The sequence below is a fragment of the Lytechinus pictus genome, unplaced genomic scaffold (assembly GCF_037042905.1).
Source record: "Lytechinus pictus isolate F3 Inbred unplaced genomic scaffold, Lp3.0 scaffold_19, whole genome shotgun sequence".
In the NCBI taxonomy this organism is placed as follows: Eukaryota; Metazoa; Echinodermata; class Echinoidea; order Temnopleuroida; family Toxopneustidae; genus Lytechinus; species Lytechinus pictus.
This window is the reverse complement of record NW_026974140.1, coordinates 18,963,726-18,983,428: the sequence shown is the minus strand read 5'-3', so window position 1 is coordinate 18,983,428 and position 19,703 is coordinate 18,963,726. Positions and strand designations below refer to the sequence as shown.

The window sequence follows — 19,703 nt, the reverse complement described above, 5'->3', positions numbered from 1 at the left end:
AGCTGAAATTTTTGGAAATTTCATGTATTTTGTCGTAGTGAAAATTGAACATTCTGAACAATGTTTGTGATCCAGAACAAGATGCGAATGTAATTAGAGGCCTATAATTACTGCAAGTGCGAAGCGGGAGCAGAAATTTTTAATATAGGTTCTGGCCTGATCAAAAAGGGACCTGTTAAGGACTGTTTGCAGTTAGCCATGAAGACGATACGTATTTCACCAATCAAACAATGCAAGTGCGAAGCGTGAGCTGAAAATTATTGACATTCCGACCTTAAAAAATTGACTTTCGAAGCAATTTTTGTAATCATAGGATCACAGGATAGGTACATGTATGTATCTAAATAATGCGAGCTCGAAGCGCGAGCAGAAAAATTGAGATTTAACGGAACACTCTATTCATGTTTTGTAAAGCATGAAAAGGATAGGTAATTTGGTTTCTCCTACATTAATAATGCGAGCGCGTAGCGAGAGCAAAAAAAAATGATATACTGATCTGAAACTGGATAATTCAAGCATGTCTTAGTAATAAAGAACCAGCTGCATTATTTTCTTAATAAACATGCGTGCGCGCGTTTTCGATTTAGACCTAAAAATCTGGGCATTCTAAATACATTTTTATCATAAAAATCAATAATGCGAGCGCGAAGCGCGAGCTCAAAATATTTGATATTCCGATCTGAAAAAGGATCAATTTAAGCACTATTTCAAGCACTGTGTAGGAACAATATGAAGTGCATGTGGACCACACTTAATAAATGATGCGAAGCGCGAGCTGATATTTTTATAATCATTATTTTGACCTAAAAACGGGACAATCTAAGGATATTTGCCATCATATGAAAATGATGACTATGTTCCTAATCCTCTTCCTAAGCGGGAGATAAAACTTGTCTATATTCCTTTCTGATAAAAGGGACAATTTAATTATCAATAATGCTATTAACTTATTCATTAATCTAATAACTCTAAATGAGAGCACGAAATTTGTTAATATTAAGGCCTGAAAACTGGACATTTTAAACACTTTTGTAATTATGAATAGAATGCATGGGTTAATATATTTTTAACAATTAACGCGAGCGCAAATTGCTAGCCCAAAATGTTGATAAAACGTCAGAAAAATTGGATTTTATGTATTTGTTATAGAATTACAATAGAAGTATACATTACTCACAAATCAAAATGCGAGCGCGCAGCGCTAGCTGATTGGTTTGACAATCAAATCTGAACAGGGATATTTTTAGAACTTTATGGAACACACGAAGAGAATAGGTATTGACAAATCAAATAATGCGAGCGCGCAGCGCGAGTTGAAAATGTTGATACTCGGACAATTAAACGGCATTTTACAGAGCACTTTTTGAAAATCAATTTGTAAATCAAACAAATAATTGAGAGCTCGATGTCCGAACTGAAATATGTTTTGTATATTGAGTTCAATACTTGATATTTTAAGCTCCATATCAGCCTATTGAGCAAGATGTGTACATGCAATGCGAGCGCAAACGGCGAGCAAAATGTTTTTTGTAGGGACATGAAAGATTATTTCCAAGTCTTCCCCTCACCATTTTTTATTCACTCGTCTTCCTCCTCTTTTTTTTTCTCTCCTTTTTTTCTCCTCTCTTTTCCCCTCTTTTCCTTTTTTTTCTTTCTTTCCCCCTTTTTCTTGCTCCGCTGATAGGGGGGGGGGGGGCGGGGCAGGCCCCCATGATCTGACTATGATGATGACGAAGATGATGGTGGCGGTGATGATGTCGATGATGATGGTGGTGATGATGATCAAGATAATTGATGATACAGTAGATGATATTGATGTAGATGATGACAATCACGAGAATGGCCATTCGCTAAGGTGGTGATGATAGTTTTCTTCCCTTCTTTTATTCAATCTAAGACTCCATCCCCCCCCCCCCTTCCTATCAATTTCTCCCACTGTCTCTCTCTTACTTCTATCTGGTGTTACTTCTAAAAGGTGTTTTCCTTCAGCAAGAAATTTATCCACACTGTGCTGCACTCGACCCAGGTGAGGTGAATGGGTACCCGGCAGGAGAAATTCCTTGCATGCACTGAGCGCCGGTGATGGTAGCTCAAGCTAAAGCCGGGGTAATAAAAGCAGCGCTTTGTATCCTCTGGCAAAAAGCGCTTTATTAATCCAGCTATTATTATTATTATTATCTCCATTTATTTTTTTCTGCTCTGTCTCCATTTCTTGTTATGCCCTCTCACCTGCTACCTCTGTCTCTGATCTGTATTTGGGTCTCTTTCTCAATCTGTCTTTTTACTAATCTGTCTTTCTTCATGTCTGACCCCACACCATTTCCCCTCCCTTCATTCCCAAGCTTCCCCTCTCACAAACACACACACCCCCACACACTCTGTCTTTCTATTCTATCACTTTCTTAAGAGTCTGTCTCTATCATGTTATGCAGGGCCCGCTGGAAGAGCAGTCTTAAGATTGAAGTGGCTATCCTGGGTAAATAAAACGTTATTATTATCATTATCATTTTCTCATCCCTACTCCCTTCATACTCCCCCTCCCCCTCTCTCACACAAACACACCCCCCCCCTCACACACTCTGTCTTCCTATTCTATCACTTTCTTAAGAGTCTGTCTCTATCATTCTTTATGCCCTACTCCCGTCATGCTCCACCTCTCATTCTCTCTCTCTCTCTCTCTCTCAATCAATCAATCAACCAATCAATCAACCAATCAATCAATCAATCAATCAATCAGTCAATTCCTTCTTTCTTAATGAAAACTATATTACATAACACAAGTTTTCAAAGTACATGTGTAACATTGTGATAGTTTGTATTTTTGCATATTTTACTTATAATACCATTTATCATTTTACACTGATTTCTTTCTTAAATTCAATTTATGAAACAGTTATTTGATGTTGCTCCATTAGAGGGATATATCATCCTGACAAGATGGTTGTCATAAAAGCAGAAAATTGAGAGAAACAAATCAATGAAGATTAGGCAAAAAATAAATCAAAGAATAACAGATTTATTGATTTTCAGAGTTTTAATTTTGTGATGTCACATGTAAGCAACTCCACCATAACAAATTTCATAAAATACTATTTTTATGAACAGTTAAAATGATTTTATCTGCACATTCAATATATCACCAGAAACAGATTTCTAATAATATTTCTATGAGCAACTTATTGTTAGTCTTCATACACCATTGATCCTGCCACTGCTCAGTCCCACATAATGCGTGACCTGATGGCTACTCACAACTGATAAGTAGGTCACACAACATTTGCTCCTGCGACAATTGCTCCGGGCTTACTTTAGGTTTAGGTTAAAGGTCAAGTCCACCCCATAAAAATGTTGATTTGAATGAATAGAGAAAATCAAACTAGCATAACGCTGAAAATTTCATCAAAATCGGACGTAAAATAAAAAAGTTATGACATTTTAAAGTTTCACTTATTTTTCACAAACAGTGATATGCACAACTCAGTGACATGCAAATGAGACGGTCAATGATGTCCGTCACTCACTATTTTTTTTGTTTTTTTATTGTTTGAATTATACAATATTTCATTTTTTACAGGTTTGACAATAGGGACCCACTTGACTGAATCATATAGTTTTAAGAAATGCTAGTTCCACATATTCATGGAGGAATCACGCGTTGTTTCACTTGACAATGAGGAGAAAATTAGAATATTTCATAGTTCATGTAATAGAATACAAAAGAAATAGTAAGTGGATGACGTCATCAGTCTCCTCATTTGCATACCAACCAGGATGTGCGTATATTTTAAAATGTCATAACTTTCTTATTTTAAATCCGATTTTGATGAAGATTTCAGTGTTTTACTTGTTGGATTGGTCTCTTTTTATTCAAATCAACTTTTTGTTGGGGTGGACTTGTCCTTTAAGGATGGGGTATAGTGTTAAACCCAGGGTTGAAGTTGGTCCTTTGATTAGCGTGTGGAATTTACAGTGGAGCAAATGTCATGGAACAAATAAGTAAAGTGTACATCAAACTTCTTTTATTTGTTATAAGGTAAATCAGTCAATTATTTTAAGAATTTAATATATTATTTATCATACACCAGGAAAAGATGCAGTAAACTTCTTATTCCATCAGAAGCATTTTTTCTTTCACTTTCAATTATTGTACCATGATAGAACTGTACTGATATTCAAGGTTTTCTAACCAACATCATGCATCATAATTTTTTGCCATTGAATACATCTTCATTAAAAACCAAAAGCCTTACAAACATTTTGTATACTTTCATACAATGATAGTACTTGATAGTTACTTGTTTGTGATAGACATGCTGTATCAATCATCCAGAATCCAGAATGTTCTTATAATGATATTCACTACCATTTATGGCTATTTAAAACATTTCCCCTGAAATTAATAGAAGATGAAAAGAATACAAAAGTGGAGTAGTATTAAAACTTTATTGGAATCATATTACTTCTAAAGATACCCCTAAAGATAAAAGAAGATGATTACCCCTCTCCAAAACAGGAAAAAGGGTTATTTTGATGCCTAAAAAGAGACAGGGTTAGGTAGGGGTTGATCCCCCCATGAGGTCTGGTAGGTAGACACATATTTATTTCTAAATGTGCAAGACACAGATAAGAAAAAGTCATAGAAACTTTGCAGTGAGGGCTTCTCGGGTCACAAATTGATTTTGAAAAATATCTGGGAGGGGGTAGTCTTCTCTAGGTTAATTTGTTTAAAATCTTAAGAATGCCTTAATACATTCACAAAGGTTTACATATGTCAAATGTCAATTACAATGCTGTAATATTCTCAGTGTATTACTATTGCATAACCTTTTGAAACATTGTGTGTGAAATGAATGACAGACTAATTATGCTTTGAGAGGCAATGTAATAAACTCGGAAGATTTATCAAAAAGGTTTAAGATAAGAATATTTGTTGCGCATTATTTGATACCAGAATTAGCCATGGTAGATGAGATGATATAACCTTTGCCTTCTACCTTCCATAGGGATCCCTTGTATGTTGCTTGTAGCTTATCATTAGTCTTCAGATCAGGCTGAATACGTTCAAAGATCTTTTTCTTGGGGTTCATCTGGACTGGGAAACTTCCACTCACTGCATGAAAGGAAAAGCAAGAAAGCATTTATTAGTTGAGATAAGGCTGAACACCTTCAAAGATCTTCCTCTTAGGGATCAACTGAACTGGGAACCTTTCACCCACTGCATGGGAGAAAAAGAAAAAGCTTTCATTTATCAGTCTTGCAATCAGGATGAATATATGTATTACCATTGATTGAGAAATCATTCAATGAAAAAGGTAATGATACATTGTAAAGATCACATCATGCTCTGAGGGTTGGGTAAGGATTTATGTGGGTTGGGGCAAATTAATTTACTATAGCCCACATTCATATCCATCACAGCCTACTCTATCACCTTGCATGGCATGGGAGGGTGGGGTAAGAACTTAGGTAGGGGTGGGGCAGATAAATTTACTACTACTTACTTTCATAGCCTTCACATCCTACTCTATCCCCTGGTACGGCATCTGAGGGCGGGGCAAGTATTTCCACTTTGTCTGGTGATGAAGCACACATGACCATTGCTTGGCTGAGGATGCCCCTCATCTTGGCTGGCTTCAGATTACAGCACAGGATCACCGTACGATCTTGCATCTAGGGGTCAAAGGTTACAATTATAGCATTACAGTCCTAAAACAACTTAGATATAAGAACACATGTTTTGAACTTGCCCCATTTGTGTTACGCCACTAAAATTTACTGAATCCATACAAAATTATACCTTTTTTCCTCAGAAAGGAGATTTTCTGAGGAGTTAAAAAATTGCATTAAAAATGAGGTAGGATGAACTGCCAACATCTTATAGTGAAAATATTTGACTTTCGAGGGACACCAGTATACTTTATTTTGAACATTCATAATTTTTCTCATTGCCTATATACCATAAACTTTTTTACTATATTGTCGAAAAATGATCTATAACTCAAAGGGATTTATTTCAAGGAAATTTTAAACTTGATATTCAAATCTATGTAGATTTCAAACATCCAAAATAATTTTTTTTAAATCAATTTTAATCAATAACTCAATATAGAGTTTTATTGTTAAACATGTCATATCTAGCTGTAAAATTAGAGCAAATTCAAAGTTCAAGCCCCTTGAACACCCAAATTATTCATGTTTAATACTAGCTTTACCATAATCCCATAAAATCTCATGTAATGTAGTTTTGTCATCCTTCTACCACTCTCATTTTTCATTATCAAATGCAGTTTCCCAAATTTAAGTGCGTACATAAAACTACAAACTCATACTATCGAACATGAAAGAGCTTACTAAATAGGTTCATTATTGCGGATTGAAATAATCGCTAGAGGGTATTCATTTGTCTCGCAATCTACTATGGTCAACAAGGAAATTCGTGATCACTCTCGCAAAAAGTGTTCACTGGCTTTCTAGGAAATTTGTGATCACTCTCGCAAAAAGTGTTCACTAGCTTACAAGTTCACGAGCTTTCGAGTGCCGCTGCAACTCTTTATCAAGTGACGAAAATTATCTGATGACGTACTCTATTTATACTTATCTCCAGGACCGTACGCACGAACGCGAGAACAATAGGTGGGCATTGATCCGTTGCGTCTGATGCGGTGCGGCCGGTAATCCGTATATGCAAATAAGCCGGGGGTATATGCAAATACGCCGTGGGTTCGGTTACAGCGAACCGACACATCCGCGGTGGCAGAACATGCTTGCGAGAAGCAACACCACCCAGATTGGGAGGGTGTACATTGCATTGCCAAAGAGAGACATTGGTATACACGCAGGATTAAGGAGGCTATTAGTATACGTCTTTGTCCTAACAACTTCAACAGAGACAGCGGGATCGACATCCCCGACTTCTGGATGCAAACCATCCGACAGCACAATACCCCCTTACCTGGCAGTGCACGCCGACCCGATCGTTCCCGGCCCCGAACGAGGGACCGCTCAGCTAGTCAGCCCCCGCCCACGGGAAACTAGCGAGCCCGCCAATTTTGTCTAATTTGCATATTGCTGACCCACGGCGTATTTGCATATACCCCCGGCTTATTTGCATATACGGATTACCGGCCGCACCGCATCCGACGCAACGGATCAATGCCCACCTATTGTTCTCGCGTTCGTGCGTACGGTCCTGGAGATTAGTATAAATAGAGTACGTCATCAGATAATTTTCGTCACTTGATAAAGAGTTGCAGCGGCACTCGAAAGCTCGTGAACTTGTAAGCTAGTGAACACTTTTTGCGAGAGTGATCACGAATTTCCTAGAAAGCCAGTGAACACTTTTTGCGAGAGTGATCACGAATTTCCTTGTTGACCATAGTAGATTGCGAGACAAATGAATACCCTCTAGCGATTATGAAAGAGCTTATACTCAGCTTTCAAATGGCATCAATTTTGTGACAAAACGACTCCATACGGTTGAAAAACTACATTATAATATGTTTCTTTCCTCAAGTTTTTGTTTACTTTTATACAAGAATTTTTAAGGTTTTCTCAATTTTCATTAATGATAACTAGCCAATTGAAATGCATTGTAAAGAATGTTGGTTTATGAAAGTCCTCCTGTTTCCTCAAGTATCATTTCTTCTGTGCATCAAGACATGACATTGGTTCAGGTGCATTTTCAGTATAGGACCAAGATGCAAATCATTTCTCATTTGTCATCCAGAATGAATATAATTCAATGGTCTATTTTCAATTTGTCCAATTATCAATTCTTTTATCATTTGGTATACCATCAGTTCGTCCACTATCCACATGGTCGAATTACTATTTCGTCCACTCATCACTTCATTTAATAACCAGTTGGTCCAATAGCCACTTAGTCCATATTCCATTTGGTCTAATTAGATTAAGTGTCAATTGGGTGAAATGAATGAAAAGGAAATGGGTATGACACAAAATATTCAGTCATAGAAACACTGGCGATTAGACAAAGTGATTATTGAACTACATGTCTGTTAGACGAAATGTTGATGGACGGAAAGGCATAAGACTAAATGAAGGGAGACCATGTGATGAGTGGACCAGTTGACATTAGACGAATTGGCAATGTACCAATTTAATATATATATATGTTTTAATTGACTGACCTCTTCAATTGGAATGTGCTTGACCAATCCAGAAACCACAGTCCTGGTTTGAGGTTCACCAAGCTCCACTTCCTCCACATAGAGAGAATCAGCATCAGGATGTTTCTTGACATTGATGATCTTACCGATCCGTAGGTCAAGGTTACTGAAATCAACCTCAGCGGCGGCTTGGTCATCTGCTTTCTTTGGCTCTTTCTTGGGTTTTTCTGTATGAAGGCATGTAATCAAATTCAATTTCAAATCATCTGTATTTTGTATAATGAAATAGGTAATAAAGGATGTATTCAATAGCAATACAGCAGGGATTTCGGATTCCGGTGTGACCTGGGTTCGATTCCTACTTGGTGTTTGCTTGTGTCCTTTAATCATCATTACCAGGTCCTTCGGAGAGGACCTTAAGCCGTTGGTCCTCTGGTTGCTTGCTTATGAGCAATCATGCTTTCTTAGCAATCAGGTAAAAAAAATCTCCACCAAGTGTGTATACAAGTATCCTGTTTATCATGCTCTGATTTTATACAATCTTCCAGCCATGTATCTCCAGGGTGCATCACTTTACTTTAAATTTCCACGACTCAGGCCTAGTTTTCAGTTTGTGGATCAACCAAGATTAGCTAACCATATCAATTTGATTTAAGGACAGAACAGGTTTTCTAAGACTTAAGCTGTAATTTCATCTTGTATTCCAGGTGAAAAACGCCTAAAAACACCTCTACTCATTGAATTTCCTTACTTAATTCCACTTTGCTTTCTAGAAGTGCAAGATGGTAATCTCATTAAATATCAAAGTATGGGAACTAACCTTTCTTTTCTTTCTTCTTCTGATTCTCTGATGTTGATTCTTGTTTCTTACTAGTTTGAGCTTGTGGTGGAGCTTGGGAAGGGGCAGTAGCTGTTGAAGCAGGGGGTGGTTTGGTAGCTGAAGCAGCTAATGTAGACCCTGTGTTGGGCACAGGAACCTGATTCACTAGAATACAAAATTGAGACAAGAAATGCAGATAACATTGAAAATAATTAATTTATAAGTTTTTTCATAATAAGGGTTACAAATATACTGAAAAAAGGATGAAAGTCTGAAGAATTGTTAATACAATTCTGAGGCAGAATTAGTTTATAAAATCCATGATTCAATCAAGTTAATGACAACAAAATTCTCTAAAATAGAATAAATTTTTTTTTTTTCATTTTTAATGTTGAAAGAATATTGTTAACATGTATTCAGAAAAAAGTGAAATATGAGGTGTAAGTATGTTTTTTGTACTGAACTGCTGGCTGTAAAATTTGAAAATTAATGAGGACTGGTGTTGATCTTAACACATTTCAAATAATTTAGATATGCACTGGTAAAGATTTATCATGATTTTGATCAACTAACCTCCATTTCTTGTTTCAGCTTCAATCAGCCTAGCCTTGAGTTGAGTTACCTCTTGTCTCAGCAATATATTCTCTTCAGCCACTCTCTGCTCTTCACGCCCAACTGAAGAATAGAACCATATGAAACTAAATAGATTCTTAACTGCACAGTCAGCCTTGCCTTCGCTGTTGCCGGATCAGTACACACTTAAAATTCATAATTTTCAAATAATGACCTTTGTGACATTCAACTCTAAACTGATAATGTATTTGTTCTTCCTCAATAATGATTTAATAGTATACTATTATCAGGAGAATTTTCATTTCCATTCTACTTCTATTGTTTGTGTACACTGGACTTTCTTGAAGTGCCAAGAGTACTAAAGGGTGATCAGAAAGCTATTATTTTAATTGTTAAAGAATTAAGACTTACCGACTGTCCTACGAAGATGTTCAACCTGTTGCTGTAGTCTAGAGATGATTTCATCTGCCAGCTGAGCACGTTGCTCAAGACGCTGGACTACTGCACTGCTAGCTGACATTATTCCTGATCTAACCAAGCTTCTAGCAACAAACCTATTAAAAACAATGTGATTGGGAAATGTTACAATTCCGTGGCCACTTATCTCACAAGGTTAGGTTGGTGTGCTTGGCTCTTGAGCATCCAGGCTTTTACTTTAGTCACATTCATTAAGACTAATGAATATTTTTCCCCATTGAAATGATAGCTCTAGGATCTGCTCTTCAAGAATGATGATAATCCCTTCCTCTTCACAGTATCAAAAAATCAAACATTTCCCCCAAGTTATCACGACGGTTATTCCTATCATAAAAATGTGAGTTTAATGTGGTACTGACTGATTCTATAGCATTTTTCCGTCAAGCTGATATAACTATCTCACCCTTTGAGCTAACCCAGGGAGCTCCAGCCCGCTTCCCGGGTCGGAGCAAAGGAGTCGACCATGCAAAACGAGGGAGACAATGGGGTAGATTAGGGTCTCAATAGTAATCTTAATAAAATGTGGAAACAGAAATTATGCACTTACCACGATTATATGGATGAAGGTCTATCATGACACACAAATCCCGACATCGAGGCACAGACTGGAACCTAAAAAAAACGAAAAGTTCTGTCGCGATACCTCTCCTTCTTTCAAAATTCAAAACAAAATGGCTGATCGAGACCGAGGCAATATTTTGCTTTTTTGAGGTTCCAGTCTGTGCCTCGATGTAAGGATTTGTGTGTCACGATACATGGAGACCTTCATCCATATAATCGTGGTAAGTGCATAATTTCTGTTTCCACATTTTATTAAGATTACTATTGAGACCCCAATCTACCCCAGTCCCGTGTCTCCCTCATTTTGCACGGTCGACTCCTGGGCTCCGGCCCGCAAAGCGGGCCGGAGCTCCCTGGGTAGCAATGCCACATCATTTTAAAATATCTACTGTATACATATGTTGTGACCATTCATTTTGAAGCTTGTGACCTGCTCTTTGCAATAAGACTAAGTTTTTTTTTCTTAATTTATGCAAATTAGGCAAATATCTAATTAAATATGCGCGCATATCATTAAAAACGTCTGCCGCTCATGCGGAATGTGCATTGGCCTTTTTTTTAATTTCACCCATGCTAGTGATTTTGAGGCAATTAACCACCTAAATATGTCAATTGGCCCATTCTTTAATTAAACCAATATAAACTTAACACTAACAGTGTTTCATATAATTCAATATGCAAATTTAAAATGCCATAGATCCTATATGTAAATGAGGTTGTGATGATGATGCAATGATACGCACATTGTAAAAATGTATGTTAAAAAAAAGGTCATTTTGCCTCCGACGAAGATTCTGCTAGGATCGAAAGCTTAGGCCCCTTTTTGACTTTTTAAAAATATTTCTATTCAAACTACATGTAGCCTATGAGGTAATTAACTGCCAACAATATGTCAAGTGGCCCATTCCTTCATTAAACTAGTATTATAATATATTATTCAAACAAAATACAAGTATTAAAATATGCAAATTTAAATGCATATGCAAATGAGATGCATATGCAAATGCAATATAGTATACATATTGTATATGTTACAATGATGTTTGTTCTTGTGTATGGGGCATTTCATTACAAATAAATTGAATACAAGTATCATCAATGATGATGTTCAATTGCACAAGAACAAATTCATAGGATATTATCTTCTACAAAAATATGGTAAATATGCAAATGAGATGAATATGTAATGAACAAGTCTAGTGCAGATGCACTTGCCCAGCTGCATCCCTTATTACCCTCACAAGATTTATGCTTCTTCATGCTTTGTATATGTTTGTATAATGCAATTTAATATTGTTTTTTATGAAGTACTATTAAATGCAGTTATGTTTTCTTTTGTTTATATGTAAAAGCTCTGTACAATTCAGTTCATGCTGCTAATATTCTTGATATAAAATACCATTATTGATTACTATCATTATGCAAGAAACCTGCCTGATCACCGATCAATGAATTGGTCAATGGTATAGTATACCACACGTATCATCTGCATTTCAAAGACGAATGTTCACTTGTGAAAGGCTGTATTCTGTTGCTATTTTTTCCTCCCAAACAAGTATATTCAACATCGAAAATATTTTAAGATAGCCTTTCTAGCTTTCCAAATCCTGGAATACAATTAATCCAACAGGTGCAAAGTGATTTTATTATTTCATGTTTCTAAAAACACTCTTCACAAAATTGTCATTTGAATTTAAATTCAAATTCAAGATTGAACTGATAACATATGTGCATTATGATTCCTATCAACGGAGTGTCAATATGAGTATGATATAAAAGATTAATATTGCAAACTTCAGATAGGAATTTTTTTAATTCCGATGACATCAATTAAGAGACGATTTACAAGGGACTTTAGAAGTGTTTGGATTTGGCAGGGCAGTTTATTTTTGGTGCTTAATAAAGATAGCTTTTAAAAAAAGGGGGGTAAGGATGGGGGAGTGAGGGGCCAGTAAGGTTAGACGACTTGAATGTAGCTAAAAAAAATAATTAAAAAATGGGGTCGGGATGGGCAGGGGCAGTAAGGTTGGACACAGGTGGCTAAAAAAAAAAAAAAAAAAAAAAAAAAAAAAAAAAAATGGGGTCGGGATGGGGGTGGGGCAGGGGCCGGTATGGTTGGACACAGATCAAGGTAGCTAAAAAAAAAAAAAAAATGGGGTCGGGATGGGGGGGGGGGGGGCCAGGGGCTGGTATGGTTGGACACAGATCAACGTAGCTAAAAAGGGGGGGGGCAGGGGTGGGGACCAATTAAAGGTTGGACAAGTTAAAGGTACCTACAAAAAAAAAATGGGGTCGGAAGGGGGGGGTGGGGGCCAGTAATGTTGGACAATTTAAGGATAGCTAGAAACAAAAAAATTAGGGTCGGATGGGGAGGGGGGCAGGGGCCGAAGAGGTTGGACAAGTACAGGTAGCCAAAAAAAAAATTGGGTCGGGGGCAAGGGCCAGTAAGGTTTGGCCGTTTGGGGTACGTGTAACATAGGGCCCCCCCAAAAAAAAATGGGGTTGGGGCAAGTAATAATGGCAATTATGAGTGAGGGGGAGGGTTGTAAACATAAGGCCACGCAGGGGCCTGGCCTGGGGCAAATTATGGAAGGGGTAAAGTGGTAAACATAGATCTAGACATAGTAAATCAGGCAAAAAAAAGATGGGGCCTTGGGCCATAATCAGGGTTTATACGGGCAAGAAAGGTCCATCCATATCTGTTACATAATCACCAAAAACCAAACACCCCTAGTCCCCTACTTAACGGACTAGTCTCCACATTGACCCTAAATTTTCCAGATTGAGGACAGTGCAAGCCCCAGTCTTTCCCACTGGCGGTATTTCGCGGTTTGCTAATTGGTAACAAGTTTGGTATCATTACAAAGCTTAGAATTCAAAGAACCTTATGATGCTGGGAGTTTTTCATGTGTAGGGGTAGGATGAAGGGGTCAAAACATTCATTTCATCATCAAATCACCATATCAACAAAATCTCAACAAATCATGATATCAAAATGCAAAAAAAAATTGGATTTTTTAGACATAATTTCAGAGCAAAAGTACTAAGCTAACGATTCAAATTGCCACAAACAGTGGCGCGCATCGTCCGATCAGGCAGGTTTCAAGACACATTTCAAGTGCAAAATATCTGGCGATTCTAACCTCAAATCAGAATGTAAAGTGAGAATTTCGTATTTTAATTTGATAACCTGCAGAGTTTTGTGGGTCAGAGTGTTACTGAATGAATATTTAAAGACTGGAAAAGAGTTTTCTGAGACCATGTTTTACACGGGGGCAGAGCATACCAATGCAAACGCGCACGCGCAGCTGGTTTGGCATCGCTACCCTGGGTTACCTTTAGTTTGAGCTTGAGTTTTGGTTTAACTCGACCAAAAAAGTAGTAGGCCTGTGCCGCGGGTGAGACAAAAAACGGGGGCCTTGGAGCGGGCTTATTGTAAAAAGGAGGGTCCTCGGAACGGGCTTCGGAACTACAAATGTTTGTGAAAACGGGGGTCCTTGGAACGGGTCCCCTTCGCGTGAGTGCGTATTCATCCCTATGGAACGGGCATACGTGCTGCGTGCACCCGCCGGGTGGTCGGACAGCGCTTTGCGTCCGCTTTTCACCAAAATTGCGGCTCATCGTAGCAGATCAATGCGGCCGGAACGGCATAACGAAAAATATGCGAAGCTTTTTTTTGGAGCGGATTTCTTTCTTCTTTTTTCTTGATAAGAAGAAAATGCTATGCTTTGGAGCGACTTTCTTTTTTATTTGTCTCAATAAGACAAAAATGCTATTCCTTGGAACGGAAATTTGGGTGTAAAAATGGGGGTCCCCTCCGCGGCACATACCCACTTACTTAGACAGGAATAACCGTCGTTTCTGGGGATTTATTCAACAATTTCTGACATTTTACTATAATCCCATATTGGTGAGTGACTCAGTGAGCCAACGCAGTTCAGCGGAACAACCAAAATACATTACAGAGCTTTTGGTCTAATATCCAGGCACTATGCATTATATACTGAGTGCCCCCCCCCCCGGGCTTCCACGTCAAGCCGCTACTAGCTAGCTCTCTCTCCCTCTCGTTTCAGTGACACTTTCACTTTCAGCTCCGCCTCGCCTCGCCTCGCCGCTCGCGCGCTGTACTGTAGCTGTTCGGAGGTCAGCGCCAGCGGATATTTAACAACACGAAAACTTGCACATGGGACTGTCTTAATCGAAGTAAGTTGGGTCTAGACCCTAAAAATCCAATCGAATATTGATATGGAATAAATAGTACTTTATGCCCATACATTCAATAAATAAGCATCTCATAATAGCAATACATTTATCGTGAAATGAATATCAAAATTTCGCCATTCCGAAAATACAGAAAGGTATTAGTTTACATTTTGACAACTCACATGAGGTTGAGGTTGAGCTGAAGATATAATAGGAAGTTATTTCCGAAAAACTCAGGAATACCATAGCCGAATGAAGTCCAATTGCAAAATAATATAATTATATACAGTGCGTCCCAGAAAAAAACGAAACCGAGATTTATCGATTATTTATCATAACTTAATTACAATTACAATAGACAAGTGACCTACCATTGTAAAGCTTAGAATTTCCCCTTTCATCTGAAATTTCTTAGATTATTCCTCATTCACGCATGAGTGAGCAAAAACAATTTGAAGACGAGATACCAAAAAGTCATTTGGCGTGCTGTACGTTACTGGGTTTTAAAAAGAAAACCACATAATTAAAAAGTTCAATATTCGCTCTTTAATTTACCTCAATTACAGAAAAGGGTCAAGAAATAACAAAGTTCTGCTTATTTGAAATAAAGCTTGAATTTCAATAATTTAATTAAATGAAGAGGTTTCATAGGCTAGCGCCCGAGTCACTCGACACTCCGTTTTGTTGACGATCAGCCATGCATTAGGCCCTAAGTCTTTTGTTAAAGGTCAAGTCCACCCCAGAAAATTTTTGATTGAATAATCAAACAAGCATAATGCTGAAAATTTGATCAAATTCGGATGTAAAATAAAAAAGTTATGACATTTTAAAGTTTCGCTTATTTTTCACAAAACAGTTATATGCACAACTCAGTGGTATGCAAATGAGAGAGTCGATGATGTCCACTATTTCTTTTGCTTGTTATTGTTTGAATTATACAATATTACAATTTAAACCGATTTGACATCAAGGACCAACTTAACTGAACCATAAAATGTTATAACAATCACTAGAGCGTACCTACGGGGGGCAGAGGGGGCAGACTGTCCCCCCCCCCCCCTGACGAGTCATAACCCATGCAAGGGACATCTCTGCTCCCCCTGATGAGTCTTGAAGACCCTTTTTTTTTTGCTTGTCAAGTTTTTTTCTGGTATGAAATCCTTTATTATGTTGTGGTTGAAGGCCTTTTTTTTAATTTTAATTTTAATTTTTTTGCTTGTAAATTTTTTTTCTGGTACGAAATCCTTTATTTGTGGTTGAAGACCTTTTTTTTTTTTTTGCTTGTCAAATTTTTTGGCAGACAAATTTGCCCTCCCCCCCCCCCTGTGGAAAATCCTACATAGGTACGCCACTGATAACAATGGTAATGCCACATGTTCAGGGAGGAATAAAACTTTGTTTCACATGACAATGAGGAGAAAATTAGAATATTCCATATTTCACATAATAAAATACAAAAGAAACAGTGAGTGAGTGATGTCATCAGTCCCCTCATTTGCATACCGACCAGGATGTGCATATAAATATTTGTGAAATTGAGCGAAAGTTTAAAATGTCATAACTTTCTTATTTAACATCCGATTTTGATGAAATTTTCAATGTTTTGCTTGTTGGATTTTTCTCTTTTTATTCAAATCAACTTTTTGTTGGGGTGGACTTGTCCTTTAGCCGCGCGATAGCTTCTGTGGGAAACCGGTGAAAACACGTTTATTTAATGAAATTATGGAAATACAAGCATTGTTCTGAGCATGGACCTAATAGGTCCATGTTCTGAGGGAACAGAACTTTTTTACTTCTTGACCATTTTCTGTGATTAAGGTATCAAATAAAAGAGCAGATATTGAACTTTTTAGGAATGTGATTTTCTTTTTGAAATTCAGATACCCCCCCCCCCGCCAAATGAGTTTTGGTATCCTTTCTTCAAATTGTTTTTGCCCACTCATGCGTGAATGAGGAATAATCTAAGTAATTTCAGATGAAAGAGGAGATTCTAAGCTTTACAATGTTAAGTCACTTGTCTTTTGGATTTGTGATTAAGTTATGATAAATCATCGATAAATCTCAGTTTCGTTTTTTGTGGGACGCACTGTATAAAACGGTTCTAAAACATAAAAATTGTATCTTAATACATTATTTTCCCTGCATTTTTCTGAAGATAAAAGATATGTAAAAATACAAGATATGATACTTCGATAACCTATATTACATTCGCAATATATAATTATCTTATAAAGAATAAAATTATATGTAGCTTTTGAGGAAAAATAATTGATAATTGGGGCTATCTTGTTTTAAAAAAATAACTAAGAAAGAAAGCGAGACAGCTATGGTTCAACACTATTGAAGAAAAAAAAAACGGATTTCTGATATTAACATTTTATTTTTTTTACATGCAAGATTGTGTATTCATGATTAGATGTTATAGTATAACCATTATAAAGAGAAACCACGATTTCCAATACCTTTAAAATGGAACCATGGAAAAGTTGAGATGGGAAAAGTGTCTGGCCAGCCAAGCATGCATTTGAATGAATTTTGTTTTCATAATTATTAATGATTTATTGTTATGCGCACGTCGTGTGAATGTTTATGTATCTTTATAAAATTTCGATTTTTCTAAAGTTTAATACGCTATCAAATGTATTTAGTTTCTCTCTCTCTCTCTATCCCTCTCTCTCTTTATCTATCTATTTATTTATCTATCTATCTTATCTATATATATATATATATATCTGTCTACCTTATATACCTATCTATCTATCTATCTATCTATCTATCTATCTATCTATCGATATGCCTTGCTTGAAATGTCTCATTGGATCATGTGCACTTAATGGTTCTACGTACAGGGGCCTTGGTGGCGCTGGCGGGGGGGGGGGGGGGCCGGGGGGGCGTGATTTGGATGTTCAGCCCCGCCCATATACGCCCACTATTAGAACACCCCCCCCTTCAAAACCGTTCAGCGGCCCTATCCAGAGAGACAATTGCTATTCCGTTCTAATAGGTCTGTTGCAGTCGATTTCGTTGCGAATGCCGCGACCGAAATTTGACATTTTTATAACCATATCTTTTTCTTTTCTGTCATTAAAAGAAAAAAAAAACGAATTTTTGTACATCAATATAATTGCACGATCTGTCTGTTTCATTAGTATCAAATTAATGTAGCACGTGGGTCGAAATTTCCAAAAAGCAGCGAGCAAGCAAAATTTGCATCTAATTTGATAAACCAAAATCACATTTTGACATGATAAAATTATTATTTTCAACCCTTGTCGTTTATTTTTGTTTCTTCATTTTTTTTTTATAATCCCTCTTGAAAATTTGGGGGAGGCATTCTCCCCCGCCCCTCAACAAGTCACTGCCCTCCTCCCATTAGCTGGCGCGCCCCTGGGTTTAGCTCCCTGGAGCATGGACCGTCAAAGCGATATGCATTGATATGGAACAATAGTCTATTCATACCGTGTAAACGGCAATGTTGTGTGCATGTGTGTGACAATGTAGTATCTCTATGCGATGAGCACACCGTGCGAATTCGATCTAATTGTTATGGAGCCCTCTCACGGTCACCAAGGTAGCGTGGCCGAGCGGTCTAAGGCGCTGGTTTAAGGCACCAGTCATTTCGATGGCGTGGGTTCGAATCCCACCGCTGCCACTAACTTTTTCTAAATTGTTTTACTCCATTGATACTTTGGCCGAAATCTATCCGAAATTCAATTCTCACAGTTATTGTGGGCCTCTAATCTCTATGTGGATTTTTCGACATATATTAAGTTGGTTTCAATAAAAGTAGAAAATTAGAGAAAATATGGGTGAATCCATCAAAGAATAAGAGTTTTCAATTTATGACGTCATATTTTATGCGAGCAGCTCCCCCATAAATTCCATGAATCCATTTTTTTTACGTTTCTAATGTAACATGATCAAAAACAGTTTTGCGTTATGAACATTGTGTCTGATCACTGCACAAAATAATTAAAGGGATGGTCCGGGCTGAAAGTATGTATAGCTTAATAAATAGAGTAGAATTCACTGAGCAAAATGCCGAAAATTTCATCAAAATCGGATAACAAATAACAAAGTTATTGAATTTTAAAGTTTAGCAATATTTTGTGAAAACAGTCGTCATGAATATTCATTAGGTGGGCTGATGATGTCACATCTCCACTTGTTCTTTTGTATTTTATTATGTGAAATTAAGTTTATTCAATTTTTTTCCTCCAAGAACTAGAAAATTGGATTGACAACTAATTTAGTGCATTAGATATTTATTGCTGCAACTTATTTCATTATAAGGGAGACAAATTATTCACACAAGTATGAAATAATGAAAAAATTATGATTTTATGTAATAACATAAGAAAACGGAAAGTGGAGATGTGACATCATCAGCCCACCTAATGAATATTCATGACGACTGTTTTCACAATATACTGCTAAATTTTAAACTGTAATAACTTTATTATTTGTTATCCGATTTTGGTGAAATTTTTGGCATTTTGCTCAGTGAATTCTACTTTATGTATTAAGCTATAAATATTTTCAGCCCGGACCATCCCTTTAAATCACCTTTTTAAATGGAATTTTTGGGAGTTTATACATGAAATGATCAAGAGATGAGTTGCTTGTCTATGACGCCACAATATATTGTTAAAATTTGAAATTCATAGCACCGTTATTCTTTGATTGATTTTCATCAAACCTTCAACAAAACTTTTGTCTATTCTGTGTTGCTTTGATTAACACCAGCTTGTTGTTAGGGTGAATATCCCCTTCAATAACACCAAGATCAACATAATAAGGTAGGCCTATATACCGAACTCCCGCCGAACTCTTTACATCTATTTTGTTCTGTAAATGCAATTCAGGGCATGTGAATCTTGAATCATGGCATCATTGTAATGATGATTGCAATTCGTCTTTAGAATCATCGCACCTTTCAC

At 37.1% G+C, this 19,703-nt stretch overlaps 1 protein-coding gene and 1 non-coding gene across 4 annotated transcripts; one reads left to right on the top strand and one right to left on the bottom strand.

The window, feature by feature from the left end:
• Positions 1-2,798: 2,798 nt before the first annotated feature.
• Positions 2,799-15,467, bottom strand: LOC129260743 (aminoacyl tRNA synthase complex-interacting multifunctional protein 1-like). Of its 3 annotated transcripts, none has more exons than XM_064114492.1 (7): positions 15,135-15,467; positions 9,934-10,076; positions 9,523-9,624; positions 8,950-9,114; positions 8,151-8,356; positions 5,502-5,670; positions 2,799-5,110 (listed from the first exon to the last, which is right to left on the bottom strand). In XM_064114492.1, exons 2-7 carry the CDS (start codon positions 10,040-10,042, stop codon positions 4,938-4,940), a joined length of 924 nt encoding a protein of 307 aa, XP_063970562.1. In that variant the 5' UTR covers positions 10,043-10,076; positions 15,135-15,467; the 3' UTR covers positions 2,799-4,937. The 3 variants fall into 3 exon arrangements, with proteins under 3 accessions (XP_063970562.1, XP_054754674.2, XP_063970563.1); XM_054898699.2 differs by lacking the exon at positions 15,135-15,467 and adding an exon at positions 14,946-15,104; XM_064114493.1 differs by lacking the exon at positions 15,135-15,467 and adding an exon at positions 14,931-15,009.
• A 2,866-nt stretch (positions 15,468-18,333) lies between these two features.
• TRNAL-AAG (transfer RNA leucine (anticodon AAG)) lies at positions 18,334-18,415 on the top strand. The gene has a single exon. It is a non-coding gene; the product is annotated as a tRNA-Leu (tRNA).
• Positions 18,416-19,703: the final 1,288 nt, after the last annotated feature.

What these genes read in the sequence shown, in the direction of transcription:
- LOC129260743 (XM_054898699.2), bottom strand. An exon ending in ACATCTTCGTAGGACAGTCG is followed by an intron (nt 9,625 to 9,933) that starts GTAAGTCTTAAT and finishes TCTATTCTTCAG; the next exon opens with TTGGGCGTGAAGAGCAGAGA. An exon ending in AGGATGTGAAGGCTATGAAA is followed by an intron (nt 5,111 to 5,501) that starts GTAAGTAGTAGT and finishes CCTTTCATGCAG; the next exon opens with TGAGTGGAAGTTTCCCAGTC.